This window comes from Macrobrachium rosenbergii, chromosome 44 (genome assembly GCF_040412425.1).
Source record: "Macrobrachium rosenbergii isolate ZJJX-2024 chromosome 44, ASM4041242v1, whole genome shotgun sequence".
Lineage (NCBI taxonomy): Eukaryota > Metazoa > Arthropoda > Malacostraca > Decapoda > Palaemonidae > Macrobrachium > Macrobrachium rosenbergii.
Genome location: NC_089784.1, coordinates 21,563,004 through 21,583,003, shown reverse-complemented (window position 1 = coordinate 21,583,003; position 20,000 = coordinate 21,563,004). Strand labels below are relative to the sequence as shown.

The window sequence follows — 20,000 nt, the reverse complement described above, 5'->3', positions numbered from 1 at the left end:
ACCTGCAGTTTCCCTTAAACAGGTCTTTTTCTGATACTGCTTACTGTTGTCATACTTTACTTAATTAAAGAATGTTACTATAATACTTCAGAGGTCATCGCTGTTCTTATGTTTTAATATTTTCATCCCCAACTGCCATCACTATCGTTGTTTTATCTCCTTCGTATGTGTGAACTTTGTAGACATAGGCCTACGACTGTTATAAGTTGCACCATTAGTCTTATTAACATCAACAAATACGACTTTTGTAAAGATTTGCTTGCACATTATTATTAATCAGATTTTTGAATGACTAATCCTATGTATATTGTGAACTAGTGAAACTTAATATAAAATATACTGAACTAGACTAACAGATTTCACGTCTATTTTTGTAATACATGGAATATAATCGCACACGCACGCACGCACACACACACACACACACACACACACACACACACACACACACACATATATATATATATATATATATATATATATATATATATATATATATAATGCCGTTATCATGTGTAATTTCTCATCTCTTTCATTGCTACTTAGGCCTATCATTCTGATGCCTCTTATGAAATTAAATGAATATATAACGCCTATTTTTGTATTTCTCATTATCTAAGTGTTTCTAAAGAATTAAAATTAGCAAGAATTTTAACATCAATTCAATTAATGCTAAATGTCTGCAGTGAAGAGGACTACCCTGCTCATCAGTGGAGAATGTCTCCCCTTCACTGCAAAAGATGACTCTTACAGAAATCATCGGCCACTGGATTATATTATAATGCAAACCCTAGCCTCTATTCTTTGTGTTTTGCTGATATGAAGTGTTTCTTGGCAGGAGTATGATTAAAATTTAATATCTTGGTCTCATATAGCCTGTTACGGATGGTTTGAGCAGCAACTTGAAGGAAAAGCGTAATGTTCTCTCTTTATAGCAACACTGGTTGTCAGGGGAGTTAGGCTGAGCTCCTTCAGTGATCATCCGATGATGATCCTTAACAGTGGTGCAACAATGGGGTCGTCCTCCACTTTTTGCAACGAATTTATCATATTTCCTCGTTCACTCTGTTGTTGTATCCCTCTATACATGGTTGTTTTATTTATGCTAAGCTGCCGAGCAATATCTACAATAGAGACATTAGTCTTATGCACGGTAATTATTGTGGTGGGGCTGAGTCTGTTCCCCATCTTATCGGTGCAAGTGACGCGACAGTTTAGTTTAACTTTCCTGCCCGAATGTGGAGTTACACGATAACATACGACGTTATGAGATTTTTTCATTTTTGTTTTTGACCAATAATGGTTGAATTTTTTAATTCTTTATTTATATATAATTTCACTGATGATTATTCAATATTATTTTATTAGTCAATAAGCTTTTATCTGGATTCGAAATACAGTTTCTTCATTGACTCTTTTGCCCAGTCATCTGAAGTGAAATTTTTCAAAATGTTTCGTCATTTTTCGTACGTTGAATTTTTCACTCACCATTCTTTTTTATATTGTTAACCGTATGCTTAATAACCAAAGTCGAATAAGAAAATTACATTTCCTTGTAAATATCAAAAGAACAAATTACTGTTAGGTGAATGAAAACTTCTGGAACATGTTGCAAAACATTTTTGAGTGACTGTACATACTTATACTGTGTTTGCGTATAAACAATATGTACAGGTTTATATGTATATATACATATGTGTATATATATATATATATATATATATATATATATATATATATATATATATATATATATATATATATATATATATATATATATATATATATATATGGAGAGAGAGAGAGGAATTGTATATATATTTATATGTATAATATCAGTTTAGCCATATCAGTTCAGCAGGTGTCTCCTCCTCCTAATGAGACTCTTATCGATAAAGTGGGATTAATAACAGATAGTTTATATTGGTTCAACTCTTATCAGTTATACAGCCGTTGATGAGTCACGCAGTGGGTCTCCCTCGTATCAGTTTGGAGCCTTGGCACCTTTTACCCTACTACATAATTTTTTTTATATATGCATGTTATTTTCCTCAGCAAAAATATAAAATAAATATAATAATAATAATAATAATAATAATAATAATAGTAATAATAATAATAATTGAGGACGCCAAATGACACCCTTTCTTGAGGACGCCAAATGTTCAGGATGCCAGGACGCCAAATGGCACCTTTTACACTACTAACAAATGTTCAGGATGCAAAATGGCACCTTTTACCCTGCTACATAATTTTTTTTATATATGCATGTTATTTTCTTCAGCAAAAATATAGAAATAAAATAAATAATAATAATAATAATAATTGAGGGCGCCAAATGACACCCTTTCTTGAGGACGCCAAATGTTCAGGATGCCAAATGGCACCTTTTACCCTACTAACAAATGTTCAGGACGCAAAATGGCACCTTTTACCCTGCTACATAATTCTTTTTATATATGCATGTTATTTTCTTCAGCAAAAAATATAAAAATAAAATAAATAATAATAATAATAGTAATAATAATTGAGGACGCCAAATGACACCCTTTCTTGAGGATGCCAAATGTTCAGGACACCAAATGGTGCCTTGTACCCTACTTACTACATAATTTTTTTTATATATGCATGTTATTTTCTTCAGCAAAAATATAAAAATAAAATAAATAATAATAATAATAATTGAGGACGCCAAATGACACCCTTTCTTGAGGACGCCAAATGTTCAGGACGCCAAATGGCACCTTTTACCCTACTTATATATATATATATATGTATATATATATATATATATATATATATATATATATATATATATATATATATATATATATATATATATATATACACATATATATATATATATATATATATATATTTATATATATATATATATATATATATATATATATATATATATATATATATATATATATTGCCATTGCCCTCGAGGAAAGGAACGCAGAAAGTGCTGCCAAATTCCTCTTCTAAGTGTTGAATGAATGTTGAGTCATCTGTGCAACAAACTTCCTTAGCATCTGCTTCATATACTCTCACATACTACTATTAGGTGCGTGTGAATCTCCTCCTTATGATCCCTGCCCTATTCATTTAAATATGTAGCCGATTCATGCGTCTGCTATTATGAAGGCCCTTTCTTTTTAACACCTCTTTCAAATGTAACTAGGCATTCTTGCTTTTCCATACATTTTTTAAGCTCTTCCCATTTCTTTCTGTATATAACAAAACTCAAAACATTCTGATCGATTCTTTCACCTACGTTGACCTTTTCCTACTTTTCTCTCTTAAGCAATCTACTTGTACATTCATTTTCATAATGGAGAGTTGGTTCAACAATCCATTAAATCATTCAAGTTTTTTTATCCACAGTATTATTTGCCTCCCGTAAATTCTTGGAGGCGTTGCTTTCTTCTGTGCTTCGCTCATTTTGAGACATACATCTCTCTTCCTACCATTATCATTTATAGTTATTCCAAGATTCCTGTACATATCTAAAATGTTTATTCGTCCGCTGTCCGTACAAGCATTTGTTGTTCCGTTTTCCTAACTTTCGTTCACCCATCAGAAATTTGTCTTGTTGGCGCCCTGATTCAATTCTCTTCTTTTACAAACACTCCCAGACTCTCACCAGTTCCTTCGTATTTTCTTCACCATCACCAACCAGCAATGTATCACTTGAAAACGTCGAACCCTTTCGTTTTGCAAAGTCTGTACATGCATTTGTTGATTGTTTTGTTGGATCTGGTCAAGATTAGCGAACCCACTCGCACCAGGGTTCGCTATTCTTCACAAGAAGATTACTGGGTTCGTTATTCTTTACATGGGAATCATCCGGTTCGATGTTCTAGACATGAGCGCTTCGATACCAGACATTTGATCCCCCAGGGGGTAGCACTAAACAAGGCGAAATACTTATGTTTCGCGGTGTTTAGTACTAGTCTTCATGTGGAATTGGAGTTCGGACCGGAAAGGATTGGCCATTTTTACATGGGGACCACTGAGTTCGTTGTTCTTAACATGGAGATTGTTGGGTTCGCTAATCTTGACATGATCCGTTTTGTGTTGTTTTTTGTAACCTTCTGGTGTCAACGGTAAGCTGTCCTTTCTATGTATATAGAGTTGCTCGTCTGCCACTGACGGGACATTTCCTATATTCAGGTGTGTTCCTCATCTCTTCAACAAGCACTCCTCTGCTGAAGGAGAAGGCCCTTTAGTATCCTAACTCCCTACGGTAGCAATGTACTTCAACTGCCGCTTTCTATTTGCGAAGTAACAGTCAATTACAGACTAACTGGATGGCCTGACTCTCACTGTTTATCGTCAATTATTTATTAGTCATAAGACTTGCCATGGACCACAGATCAGGATACTTTGCTGTTGTGATATTGCAGAACAGAGAGTCTAACTAATTCCTTGTTCTTCCATTCCAATTATCTCAATTTTCTCCTTTCCTTCCTTTGTTTCTGGCATGCAGAATACTTGGGTTAAAGGTGGGAAGTTTTCCTAATTTAATTTTCAAATTTATATATGGAACTCAATTTTAAAGGAAGTCAGATATATATATATATATATATATATATATATATATATATATATATATATATATATATATATATATATATATATATATATATATATATATATATATATGGAAGTCAGATATATATATATGAATGAATTTTTATCACATCACCGTGATTCATATACAAGCATTAAGCTACAAACGTCCTTTAACATCCAATTCACTCTGCCTCGGGAATAATATATTTTCATATATATTATGTTAACCGAAGGGGAATTTTTTAGTTGATAATAAGTTCGTCGTCTCGTGGGCTTGAACCACGGAAGACAAGAACTCAGGACTACTGTACAGTGACGCGAATTTTAACCACACGTTTGCAGCTTAATGCTTATATATATATATATATATATATATATATATATATATATATATATATATATATATATATATATATATATATATATATATATATATATATAAATCGTTTATGCTTTCGACCACTGAAACATGAAGTAATGGGTACGCTTACTGAGGGAGAGAGAGAAACTGCAAGACATTCTAATTTAACAAAGGGAAAACGCGGTTATCTGAATATAAACAAGAGGCATTTCCCGTAGCAGCAGAGACACAAATAGCACTCTTTCTTTTACGAAACTATATCATAGACCATTGGTATTTCAGTTTTCAATAAATTTCTGAAGATATAAGTATCACGCACACAATCACATTCATTCCAGAGTAATGACATTTATGTTTCCGGGAGAGAGAGAGAGAGAGAGAGAGAGAGAGAGAGAGAGAGAGAGAGAGAGAGAGAGAGAGAGAGAAAAGTGAAGACCTTGGAAATATTGAGGGAGTCTTTCGAAACAGCTATTCCTATTTCAGTCTTCTCTCTCTCTCTCTCTCTCTCTCTCTTTTTTGTTATTGAGGAGATGGAGTTCTATTACTATTACCATCATTTTTCACTTCCCTCTCCCGTTCTATTCCGGTGGGAGGTAAACTTTCGTATAATGTGATTTAACGCTACAATCAACAACTCATACGTTCAGTTTTAAGACTTTCGCTCTCTCTCTCTCTCTCTCTCTCTCTCTCTCTCTCTCTCTCACACACACGCAGGCACACATACGATAATATATATATATATATATATATATATATATATATATATATATATATATATATATATATATATATATATATATATGTATGTATATATATATATATATATATATATATATATATATAAATATACATATATATATATATATATATATATATATATATATATATATATATATATATATATATATATATATATATATATATATATATATATATATATATATATATATATATATATATATATATATATATATATATATAACATACAATAATATATACATATATTTATATATATATATATATATATATATATATATATATATAGATAGAGAGAGAGAGAGAGAGAGAGAGAGAGAGAGAGAGAGAGAGAGAGAGAGAGAGAGAGAGAGACGTTAACATGTTATGGGACCAGCGAGTGCTGAGTCAGGTAGACTACTAACTACCAAATCATCACCATTGCAGTTATCCCTAGTTCCTTCTCGCATCCCCTGATTATTATTATTATTATTATTATTATTATTATTATTATTATTATTATTATTATTCACCATATCCCTTTTTCATTTTGAGGGTATGGTCCCGTAAGCTTTCTTTTTTGGTTTCCACACATCACAGCCGACTAGGTACCAAGTACCTCCCGATTTTCTGTTGGAAAAACGGCAAATTAGGTAATTAGTGCTGCCTACAGATTGTTGTCGGTATCCCTTTGATGTCAGGACGTCATCTAGTGAAAGTGATACAAACCGGTCACTGATTAGTCTTTAGAGAAACACTTTAATGGAAGCCAACATTTTAAAGCTTCATTCTCCGGATATCCGACTCGGTAATTTCTGCCTATCTCTTCTAATAAACCTTAATCAGCCATTCTCTCCTTAAATGAAGTTTATTAGATATCGCTGTGATAATCATGTTAGCAGACGCTCAGTATAGATTCAAATAACTAACAATTCCAAAGCAGAATAAAAAGGAAAATGCAACAAACAAGGACATCGTTCTCGAGAGCAATGTCAACAAGACTGTACATTGGCTTTTCAATCTCGGAGGTCAAACGGAGAAACAGAAAATGTAACCTTTTAGTACAAAACCAAATACCATGCAAGAAATGCGCAGAACATCAATTAAGAGAGAGAGAGAGAGAGAGAGAGAGAGAGAGAGAGAGAGAGAGAGAGAGAGAGAGAGAGAGAGAGAGAGAGGACGTATGCTGATCGGAAAAATGAAAGACGGGTACATGCTCATGAAACATTCAGTTAAAACTGGGGAAACTGTTACAGTAAGATTGACATTTAGGATTTAAAAATAAAACTGTCTTAGGTGTTACTGTGTCCACTTACAGGATCACTAGATGTAAATAAGTTCATTTCATAAGGTTGTCTAATATTCTACACAATTGCTTTTTTATTTTGCCTCAGTGACTTTCTACAAAAGTCAGCAGGAATCAAAGTGACAAATCATATATATGTATGTATGTATGTATATATATATATATATATATATATATATATATATATATATATATATATATATATATATATATATATATATATATATATATATTGTATTTTTATATACGTGCGAAATAAAGAAAAAGTATGAAAACATACACGCACCCCCATAATATATATATATATATATATATATATATATATATATATATATATATATATATATATATATATATATGTGTGTGTGTGTGTGTGTGTGTGTGTGTGTGTGTGTGTGTGTGCGTTTGCGTGTGATTGTGTGTGTTCTCAGATGAAATGCTAATATCTGTATAACTCTCGAAACAGTTTTTTTTTCTTTATTTATCTGCAAATCCTTTGTCCCTTTCCTGTTATTCATTAGGTTTCTTCTAGTCTTCCTTCCTCGACAAAGTTGGTTTCTTAACATTCCTTCATCTCATATTATATTTATGATTTCACATCGCATCCACGTTCTATTAATTAACATTAAATATATTTTACATATACTGTATATAGTGTTTAAAATATTTGAATACATTAAACACTAATTGACTTAACTAGTTTAGGACATGGTTTCAGTCATAACATTTCAAAAATAATAGCGCTTACTCGATGACCATCTTGAGTATTTAAATACATAATAATGAATATACGTGAACGGTTACATAACTTACATTGATTTTTAAAAGGACAACATAATTTTTAAAGTGTTTTGAGACATTAAGTGATATTTCCAAATTAACAGTTACAGAGGTCTCCCCAACGAAAATCCAAGGAAAATCGATATAAATAAAGAAAAAAAAGACCGACGATCATTTCACATAATTCTGTCATAATTTGACAGAAATAAAATTCAATATACTGCTATATTATAGTCATCAGAGCATTAAAAGCTTTTAAAAAAAATACGTATTTTCATTTCATGATCAACGTATCAAATGCTATGCAAAATTCTGATAAGAAACTTTTGCTACGCTCAAACCTAGAAAACAATCAAATGAAATTAAATAAATGGATAAAATTAAAATCTACCTAATTTATCGCCATGCCCATAACATTCTTGTTTTCATTACTAATACGAAGCTTGTAATGCCCTGCAATTCTTTCAAACCATACTATTGTCTTTTTCATGTCGATGACACACACCACCAAAATAATGAAGTCCTCTGTTCTCTCCTAAGGTATCTCGGAGGAAGCGAGTTCATTTCCTATCGCAGGTTACATAGCATGTCAAAAATGTGCCGAAGTTTCTTAATCGCAATCGAGTTTTCTGTACAGCGTATAATCAAGGCCACCCAAAATAGATCTATCTTTCGGTGGTCTCGGTATAATGCTGTATGAGCCGCAGCCCATGAATATTTAACCACGGCCCGATGCACGATTATGGCTAACTTTAATCTTAAATAAAATAAAAACTACTGAGGCTAGAGAGCTGGTATGTTTGATGAGTGGAAGGTGGATGATCAACATACCAATCTGTAGCTCTCGAACCTCAGTAGTATTTAAGATCAGAGGGCGGGCGGACAGACAACGTCGGCACAATAGTTTTCTTTTACAGAAAACTAAAAAGGGATTAAAACTTCAGAATAAGCACAGAGACTTTCATCGACATAGCAATGCGACTCTTCCTTAATGAAGTGGTTGCCACAGTTATAGGTCTTAAATGAAGGCATGCAACTTTGTGCTAGATAATTATGGACTATGAATGATAATCCACAAAGCCCTACGGGCTTATGAGTCATGGTAAAGTAGAACTAACTGAACAACGTTACAGATAACTGAGTGCATTTGTTACCGGGTTCATATTCTACTAGTTCATTATACAATATGAATTGCAGCCTATATATAATGTAAAATTTTTAAAGGTAGTTTGGTTTCCAACGTACTAAAATAACTAAATAATTGTCTGGTGTTCCGAAGTCTCTTCGGAGGCGTGGGTTCGAATCCCTATCCCCAGGTCAAATAGAGTCATCTTTTATTGCTGTATCTGTTTTAAGAACAGAATCAGTCATCTTATTTTCCTAAGATGCTCTGGTAGCAGTGGCTCATCCTGGGTCAGCAAATTCCTTCTCTCCCGTTGACTTCTCTCACTAAACCTATCTTTACACAAAGGCCTACTGGAATTAAACGCTGACGTACAAAACTGGACTTTATTTGCAAATTTAACGAAAGTGATTAGCGGTTTACGATCATAAAATGGAATGAATTCCACCCCCTATAAATGGATCTCATCACAAGAGGAAATCCTGGTTCACAAACATTCAGATTAATAATTCTGAACCAGCTAATACTAGTGATTAACACCCTGGTCATCAAACAAAGTAAGAAGGTCATAATTATCCTAGACCACAATAAATGTCAACAGTATGTAAGAATAAACACCACTTCGAAAATATTCGTCCTCTCAGGACGAACTCAGAATTCCTGTTGGAAGAAACATATCAATATATTAAAACCTGAAATGGTGTTAAAATACATGAATATTCAAAACAGAAGAATGCACAATGGAAACAGAACAGGAAAATGTATAGAGGAATTTCACTGCAGCACAAGTGGGTCTCTCCACCAAATGTCTGGAAAAGATATTAAGTGTTCATCAGTTATTGTACTCACTTTCTATGGCGACAAATAACAGATTTTCCAGTGGCGATCTTCCAACACTTCACCACTAACCAAAACAGACCCAGTCTCTTAATGAAGTCCCCCTACAAGAGTCTATCCCATTGTTAATATACCATTCGCGAGTGCAACACACATACGCACTCAAACAATCATTTCTTCCAGAAATGTGACGACCCCGGGTCAATGTTCGGAGATCACGCTGTCTCCATGGACTTAAATCATGATCAAATAGCTCTGTATCCAACTGTGCAAACCTCCAACGTAGACACAAATGCACCTAGAGCGGTCCAAAGTGCCACTACCAGGCCAGCACATTGTTCGTCCAAAGTCATCCAAGACTTTATATATATATATATATATATATATATATATATATATATATATATATATATATATATATATATATATATATATACATACATATATATATATATGTGTGTGTGTGTGTGTATGTATGTATGTATATAAATTAAAATTTCGGAGGAAGTTTTTTCATTTACCTTCAGACATTCAAACAATACTGTTAATAACAACACAGCTTCAGTGCTTTTCGTCTCTGCAATAATTCCTGTAAAACAGGACATCAAGTATAAGCCATATTAGGGAGGCTTGGCCGTAGATAACATCATAATTTCAATTACTTTATGCTTAAGCCCCATACAGGAAAAATCAAAATTCAATAATTTTTCGTCTGCTTACTTGAAAGAGGATAAAAATCATGAATCGTCTGAAGGTTACTCCCCTTACTCAATGGGCACACATAAAAGAGGACCAGGTGTCGTTAACGGCTCCCATCGGGAAGGCTGTGAGATGCATATTAAGGTCATTCTTACTTTCCTCTGAACTTGGGAAAGCATAACACTAAATTTAACAAATTGATAAACAATGTAAACATCGTATAGTATAATTAAAAAAGTAAAAATGCGCCGAAGTTTCTTCGGTGCAATCGAATTTTCTGTACAGCATATAACGCTGTATGAAAATCAGCCACGGCCCATGAAACTCTCAGCCGCGGCCCATGAAACTTTCAGCCACGGCCCTGTGGTGGCCTGTATTGTTGGCATCTGTAGCGGTGCCAGACGCACGATCATGGCTAACTTTAAGCTTAAATAAAATAAAAACTACTGAGGCTAGAGGGCTGCAATTTGGTATGTTTGATGATTGGAGGGTGGATGATCAACGTACCAATTTGCAGCCCTCTAGTCTCTGTAGTTTTTAAAATCTGAGGGCGGACAAAAATAGTGTGGACGGACAGACAAATAGCCATCTCAGTAGTTCTCTTTTACAGAAAACTAAAACAAATATTGTCATAGGACTTTTGCATGTAATGCAATCTAAACTATCTCATGATTAAAGAACAAAAATGACGAACGCCGATTCACTTATTCCATGAATTTGATTAAGCAATTGTTGGGAAAATTAATTGATGCGGTATTTTCCTATCTTGGATTGCGAGATGGAAATGTGTTTTCATTTTGTTCTTTGATAAATTTGATAGAAATTGCGTTGCAGAAGAAAACTCTAAACAAATAATTTTCAAACTTAAAAGCAGTTTCAAACAAAGGAAAATTACGCAAGCACAAGTGATATATATATATATATATATATATATATATATATATATATATATATATATATATATATATATATATATATATATATATATATATATATATATATATACACACACATATATATATATATATATATATATACACACACATATATATATACGTATGTGTGTGTGTGCATATACATATGTGTATATAAGTATGCTTCATAAGTGTCTGCACATATATCCATAGGCATGCATAAGTTCGCCTTACGTGTCTTTCTCTGTGTCAGTAAGCTCAACAGGGAAATAAAAACAAATACTCAATAAAACAGATCACGGGAAGTCACCATTGACAATTACTACTGGTTTTCCTTTGAATAAGTCAGTCATATTACACTTAAAAGGTACAATCAAGTGACCTCGCCTTCAGTACAAAGAAAGATTCCCACGTAAAAGGACTCTTAATACAATGTTTGGAGAGGGTGGGTGAAGTGGGTGGAAAATAAAATTTGGGCGGGGGCTGGGGGCTGGGGGCGGGGGGATTGGGCTTGGCTCTATTTTACCATGGGAGCAGTGAGGGAATTGTTGCATTTTTTGGTTGTCTTCCCCCCAGACAGATGGTCGCTGCGAAAAGCAACGCGGTATCACTAAGAGTTACTCGCCAAGGAACGCCTGTGAACGATAACCTCATTTACATGCTGGGTTGCTGAGGAAACATGGCTATTTCCTTTTCCTTTCTCCTCACTTCCCTTTGGTCTTCCTTTTCCTCTCCCCTCGGCTTCCTCCTCCGGAACTTTTACTTGGTACCAATTTGCCCCTTTTCTATTATTTCTTTTTGTGAGGGGGGGAAGGGGGAGGGTTAGGGGTTCTTTATTTTGTTATTTCGTTTAAGTTCCTGCCTAATTTGCCATATTGTTCAACTTCTTTTATTCAGTTTGGTTATCCTTCCAACGTTACTATACCTTTCAGTTGCTGTCTAAAATGTCATCTATAGAATCACGATTTTAGACCGACAATAATATACAACGAAAAAACTTATTCAGGAACAAACGCCTACGCACGTACCGTTTATGAAGCAGACGATGCATTCACGGGCATTGAACCCCCTTGCACTTACTGCACCGTTCCGATTGCTTTGAGATGGTTTGTTCCTGTAGAAAGAATGGAGGAAGATATTTTAATGAAATAATATATATATATATATATATATATATATATATATATATATATATATATATATATATGTATATATATACATATATATATATATATATATATATATATATATATATATATATATATATATATATATTTCAGAGGAGAGGAAGTCCTAGAAAGTGCTGGATGCAAAAGGGCATATTATATAGAATTGAATATGATCTTAAACCAAGTTGTAACACACGAGAATCGACTAGCTACCGGGTACTTAATTTGCTATTTCTTCCAGCAAGAACCAAATACAATTTCCAGACATTTGTCCTAAATTACACAAACCCCGACATAGGCTTGAACTTAGGAATGGATTCTAGTAAGACGACGCTGTTAACAATATGCCCTGAAAACCAATTTTTACTGTTCATCAGAACGTAGATTAACTATACATATATATACATACATATATTTTATTTATTAGAATTTAAAACTAGCCTTGAGCTATATACGCACCCACATCCCCCATGCACGTGTATATAATATATATATATATATATATATATATATATATATATATATATATATATATATATATAATATAACTGTAGTTTAGTCTAAAATTTTGGAGTATGGCTAATAATTAATGGATATCACTTATCATATAAACCAAATAAGGAAAATATAACATTATCAAACCTTATATCCTTCGCAATATTTCATCAGCATATCTAAAATATTTCGCGTTGCTGGAATTTTTTCAAGAACAAGCTTAAAATTCAACATTGTCCAACTGTTCTGTTATCAACACACCGAGTTTATATATTTTTTTATGTAAAGGCTCACTTTATTTATTGCATTTGACTGTCATTTCTCGTTCAGAATCCTTTCGTTATTTACATTGTTATTCACTAATTGTATTCAATAAATGATACCCGTATTCTTGCACTTTAGTAAAAAAAATAATAAAGCATTACTTAACCTTGCATAGATTCCAGTTTTCCATGACGATAAATATTATATTCAATTATGTATTCAATAAATGATACCTGTACTCTTGCACTTTAGTAAAAAAAAAAATAATAAAGCATAACTTAATCTTGCATAGATTCCAGTTTGTCATGACGGTAAATATTATATGACATAAATAGTAAAAATAAATTGAAAGAATATTCGCGTCTGAAAAAAAAAAAAAAAAAAATATCCGCATGGCGCCGAGGAACATACTAAGGATTTTAAATATGAGTCGAAGCCCAAGCCTGAAAGGTCTTCATAAATAAAAGCTGTCACCTCGAGCGTTTGCTATCATCAAACATTGTGGGCTGCAAATACCACTGGCTCTAAGGAAACAATGGAAAGTTTTCTTTACCTCCCAAATCCTAAATATTTTTATTATGGTTACAAGATTTATTTGAAATCATAACTTTGGTTGAGTGATGTTTAAAATATCAGCTATCGAGGTATATTATTTCATATAATTTTCTATAAACTGGGAAAAATAAAATAATGGTGTAAAGAGAAATCTGTTTTAAAATACATTTTATAACGAGTCTGAGTATATACAGAATTGGAAATAAATCTCTGCTAATCACCAAACCGAATGTTTCCACGGATTTTCTTTTATCTTCTAAAAAAGAAACAACACTCAGCCTATTTACATTACTGAGTACAACAACAGTGATGGCGAAATTGTTGACAAAACTATCACCATTTCATTTTGAATTTAGTCTGTGTTGCAAGTGAGATGTAATTTCGTACCTAGTTTCATCACGATGATATTAAATTTTAGATGAAGCTTCCTTACAAGTTGAATATTTTACGGAACAAGCAAGGCTTTTCATCATATGTGGTACATTATTATCTCATAGTGCTCATTAATAAATTTTCAAATCAAAATGTAATATATTTTCATATGTAAGAAAAAATTGCTATGATGATCTCATTTATCAATATTTTCAAATTTATTTCAAACAGAGTAAATAGAACCATATGATTTGCGCTGGCACTAAGAAATTCATCAATACCCAATTAAGAATCTTCAAATCAGATAGCAAAGAGAAAACCCAGTAGCTCTCACCGCTGCTTTGCATTACTTGTGTTCTTTCCCATTATCAATAACCTTAGGTTTATATAACCTTTCCTCAGTTTTGTTGCCATAGCAATGTTTCGATCAACAGAAACCTGTCTGGCACCCGACAGTTATGGCACGTGTCTTACAAACAGTAACAAAGAACTGTATAGATAGTAGCGAGGAATTAGCAAAAAAAAAAAAAGATAAAAAACTGGTACCTATTTACCCGCTGTATAAGGCCTAAATTTCTATGCAATTTACTCACTTTAGAATATCACGGCAACATTTTCAATAAAAAGTTACCAAAACACCTTGTCGCGGAGCTATTATGTTGCTTAGATTATTTTTATCATTCTAATTAATTTCGCAGGTACACTAACGGCACTGAGCCTGTGAATGCTAGAAATAAAATTCACGTAAATATTTGAAAACTCAACTTCAGATCATTATGCATTAGGAAATACGCAGCGTTTTCAGAAACTGAAGTACGTGGGTGGTAATGGTAATGGTTAGGATGGGATGAAATAATTCCTGATTTCAGGGAAAAAAGTTGTGCTAAAAATTTAAAAAGTTGTAAAAACTGCAAAGCAACGGATTCACTTTATGTTCAGAGCAATTCTTCATAGTCATTTGAGCGTGTAATCTAGGTCAGATACAATGATGGCAAATAAGAATAAAAGAATTCTACAGATTGCATAAACAAATACTCTAGGTGTATGGACACTTGCCCTTTTGGTAAAATTTAAATTTATAAAAATAAAATTTGAAAAAATCGCTGAACACTGGGGTACATAGTCACCGCATCGCTAACAACAATGGGTTATTTCTTTGAGACAGTCTCACATTTGTATTATTAATGTTAACAAGGTATGGGGTTTTTCATCGCGCTAAAAGGCTAGATTAGAATGATTTGTCATTAATTTGTCATAAGGATCCAAGTATTCTATTGTCCTTAATCCTTTAGGTATGATGCTTCTTATACCGCTGACTCTGCAGATTATGTGAAAACTCTCATTACTGTTAGAAGAAGTAAGCATTTATGAACGTCCATTTCTTTATTACATCATTAATTCAGCTTACCTAAAAGGCCTTATTTTATGAAATGAAATATATATATATATATATATATATATATATATATATATATATATATATATATATATATATATATATATATTTTTTTTTTTTTTTTTTTTGCAAACGTTTCAAACGAAAGTTCCACGCATTCAAAATTTGATTTTCCCCTCATGAAGACAAATTCAAACGATAACGTCATTTCTCATTGAATGTTCTGCAATTGACTTGTAGTATAGGACTTCGTTAATTACTGGAGTTAATGACATCTCTACCTCATTAGCAGTTGCCATAGTTAATCCCCTAAAGCTGGGCTGAATCACGTCCTCATTAACAGTTTGCATCTGGTTACCGTAACAGCCAAGCTGGGTACATACATCGAAAAATGATGGGAAATGTACGACAAAATAATGACGTCACAGGGAAAATCAGTGGAAGGGCAGGTTTGTTCAAATGAAATGCGAGATTATCGACTTTTATTTTGCACATTTGTCAAATGATTTTATTTTCAAAAGTATCAAATAATCTACGGTCACTCGAGTCACTCATTTTACTTCCGCAAAAACTCGCTATAACCTCACTTATCGATGAATGAAAAAATTTTCGTAAATTCATGAAATTATTTCGAAAGTATGCAAAAGACTACTAAGCACGGGTTTTTTCAAATGTCCTCTCAGAAGTACAAGTAGCTGATTACATAATTCCGGGTGTAGGCTGCTGACTATCCAGTATAGCTTTCAAGACCAACAGGAGGTTCAGTTTTTTTCAGAAATTTGCATCAGTGTCAGAAAAACAATAGGCGATGATGATGATGATGATGATGATGATGATGATGATGATGGTGATGGCGATGATTACGATGATGATAATAAGCAATAACTGGTTTTCCGCAAGTCATCAATTCTTCAGCGATACAACCCACTGGTTTGTCAGAGAATGAGTTTCTCCACCGACGTTAAACCCCCAGGAGAATATATTTTCTTTCAATAAAGTTTGCCTTTATCTGTGTGTATTTCGTTATCTAGCCAGATTTTCAGGAAATTTCGTAGAAGCATCCGTTAGTTGAGTTCCTATAGATGATGAAATTTTGGCGCTTAATGATGGAGATTTAGAGTGGTTTCCAGAGAGGAAATCTTCAAACTTCACCATTACAGACATCAGTTGATAGTCTTGAGTCACTTGATACACATTCTCATCAATTTTCATTAAATGGAGACAGATTAGTTTTCATTCTTTGACTTGTTTGGTGGTTAAAGTTCCGAGAAATATTAGTGATCAAACATAGGAATGAAGTACTGAATACTTACATATATGAAAAACTAACAAAGGAATTGAAAATTACTTACAAAAGCATTTCACAATTTGTTAAAGTTAACAAAAGGACCTCAAATGGCTTAAACTTGGTCGTGGAAAAATTTTTAGATAGACAGACAGACAGATAAATAAATAATGGGCAACACAGAATGATTTTTAGCCAATATCAAATGTCGATGAACCTTGAATCATTAGAGCATAGAATTACTGCATGGGACACCAGAGCCTCCAGACAAGAGTTTAAACCGGAGACCAGACACACTCATCCCAGATCTGCATGTGGCCCCATGATAACAATCCCCCCCCCCCCAACATGAACGTCCCAATCAGTAGATGCAGCCCGCCTCACTCCCTACGCTTTGTTTTCAAATGGCGGCTTTAGACAGGATGTGTATCATTCGATGGAAGCGCTATTTTGAATTATTAATACATGATGCCATGAATACCATGAATATTTGGATGTTCATAGTACAAGTGGATTTTGTTGTTGTTGTTTTATGATGGGGTTGTTTTTGATCTAAAGCGTTCATCCAGGCAATGTAATTTACATATTTTTTTTTTCTATGAAGTAAGCATTTTTGGGACATTTGTCAGAATGATGTTACCCCAGATAATTGTAAGCTCAAAATTGCTGTGCACCACTTATTAAACAAACGTGAGGTCCCTCATATGCAGTTACTGTAGAAGACCCTGCAATGCCTAACCATTCATTCTGTTAGATAAACCACTGAAAATATGAACTAATCCACATTGCAAGAATTTCCATTCTCGTGCTTAGCTGCTTAAAATATTCATAATCTTCTAAAAAGGATTGGCTTAGCTCACGTTGAAGCATAATATAATTTAGAGTTCTACGTAAATTGTTAAATAAGCCGTTAGGTCTTGTAAGAAGAAGTTTTTGTTCATGCAAGGATGAAATTTTCATGCTATTCCCTACCTCAAAAAATGTCTATTGCTATGAAGAATTGCCTATAGCTTTTCACTAGAAGAACATCCTTTTTGAGTGCTACTTTAAATGCAGGGAAATGCTGACCAAGCCTTTTGAGAGTTTGGTTACTGTTTTTTGTTCAATGGACAAAGTTATTAGAGTAAATCATTGTCTCATTCGTCATTTAAATACATGTGAAAGCTGAATTCAGAAACTGGAGTTACCTACAGAATAAAATAAATATTCTAAAAAAGAATAAACATTAACAAAGTTTACTAGTGATTTCATTTACCTTCGAAATATTTCTGGTGTTGTATATGAAAAGCAATTGCAGCAGAGAAGTACATCGATTCTCATCTTTGGGGACCGGGATTGTTATCCGGTCTTTACACACATACACACACACACACACACACAATCCCATCCACCCACAGACACACAAGGGTTATTGCCCATCCATCCACAGACACATATAGGGTTATATATATATATATATATATATATATATATATATATATATATATATATATATATATATATATATATATATATATATATATATATATATATATATATATATATATATATACCTTGTAAACTAAGAAGAATAACTTTCGTTTCGATCAAAACAAAAATTATGGATAATCGAAGTCAATTTTACTTGTCATTTTTATGATAAATAATGATAACAAAGGTATAAAATTGGGAAATATTTGATATGCGTTGATTTATGGGCTTTTAGAAGCTGTTTTTATGTTATACAAACAAATGATTTGTACGTGCAAACATATAAAACTAGACTGGCGCCCCTAACCCTAATTTTCTTCTACTCAAGAAAATTGCATGCTATTTTATGCTTAAAATTTATCAAATAGTTATAAACATTTTTATCACGAAATCAATGGTTAAGAGGCAATAGGTTTTACATGGCATTCACGTTTTCTATTCACATACCATATCAAATATCATATTATCATTACTTTTATTAAATGTAAAGTAAAATTACGGACACCATTTTGGTGATATTTCCTTGCAATATTTCCTCACATAGCTATTTACAATTGTCTTCATAGTCTTTTTAGTCAATCGGGTCTTTCTCTGTATTGTGCAATGTACACAAAGATGATTTATGTATACTATACATTGAGAAAAAGTGAGAAAAAGCAGAGAATGATTAAAGGGGAGTTTGCTAAATACATCTGTAAAGCGGTGATTGTTTCGTTAATTGTTAAGCATCTAGATCTGAATCGCCAATATGATATTGTAGTAGGTTAAATGTAAAATAAAAAATATCAATTTCATTAGCTCTTTATATGTTCTACATGTTTATATCACTGAATGATGAAATGATCATAGTTGTAGTATTGTAAATTCATTAGAGTTTTATATGGAACTTTTTGGTAGGTTACAAACTCAAAGTGTTTTAAACCACTTTGTCCACGGATTCTGTATTGCTACATCAAATTCTTTCCTGACATTGACTTGGTATCAGTGTACTAGTGAGACAGTTCGGGAGAAACAGTAACACAGGTTCGATCCCTGCTGGTCACAGCAGGTGCACTCCTTTTATGTAATACTCTTTGGCTGTAATTTATCCCGAAGGTAAAGTGAATATGGCATAAAGGGGGTATTTGTAGCTATTTATTTGGGAATATATAAAAGGTCACGCTTGAACAAATTAGAAAACTCATTATTATATAGGCCCAGTGCTTGTATCAGTTTTGAATGTGTAAATAGTTAATTTAAAATACGAGTAATAACTATAAGTTAATATATCATTTTATAACTGGATAAATTATTATCATATAATTGCATAAATTTTATAAATGTATTGTGAGTGATTGAGGATTAAGTATTGCGATAAAAGTTAATCTTTTAATTAATGGCAAAGAGTTCACTGATGGAAATTTCATGAGTAACAGTTTATGATTTTAATTAACCTAATATTTTTTTCTAGTTTGCTCAGTGATCCGTAACTGAAAATAGTCAAGCAATTAGCTTTGAATTCATAATAGGAAATATTCTCCGAACTTTATCTCGTATAATATATAAAGGTGTGTAAGATATCATCCGGTTATACTTCAGGTGGATCGTGAATATCATTTGGTTATTTCTTCCTCTACGGAGATATTTCGTGATGAAATAATAACAACATTCTTAACCGT

The 20,000-nt window shown here is 32.8% G+C and overlaps 1 protein-coding gene across 1 annotated transcript in view; it reads right to left on the bottom strand.

Annotated features, from left to right (window-relative positions):
- The window catches only part of LOC136829393 (uncharacterized), a 242,798-nt gene that overhangs the window by 200,292 nt on the left and 22,506 nt on the right, over positions 1 to 20,000 (bottom strand). Inside the window, exon 2 of the mRNA XM_067087886.1 lies at positions 12,365 to 12,450. Coding sequence (XP_066943987.1) covers positions 12,365 to 12,450 — 86 coding nt within the window. The remainder of the gene's footprint in view (positions 1 to 12,364; positions 12,451 to 20,000) is intronic.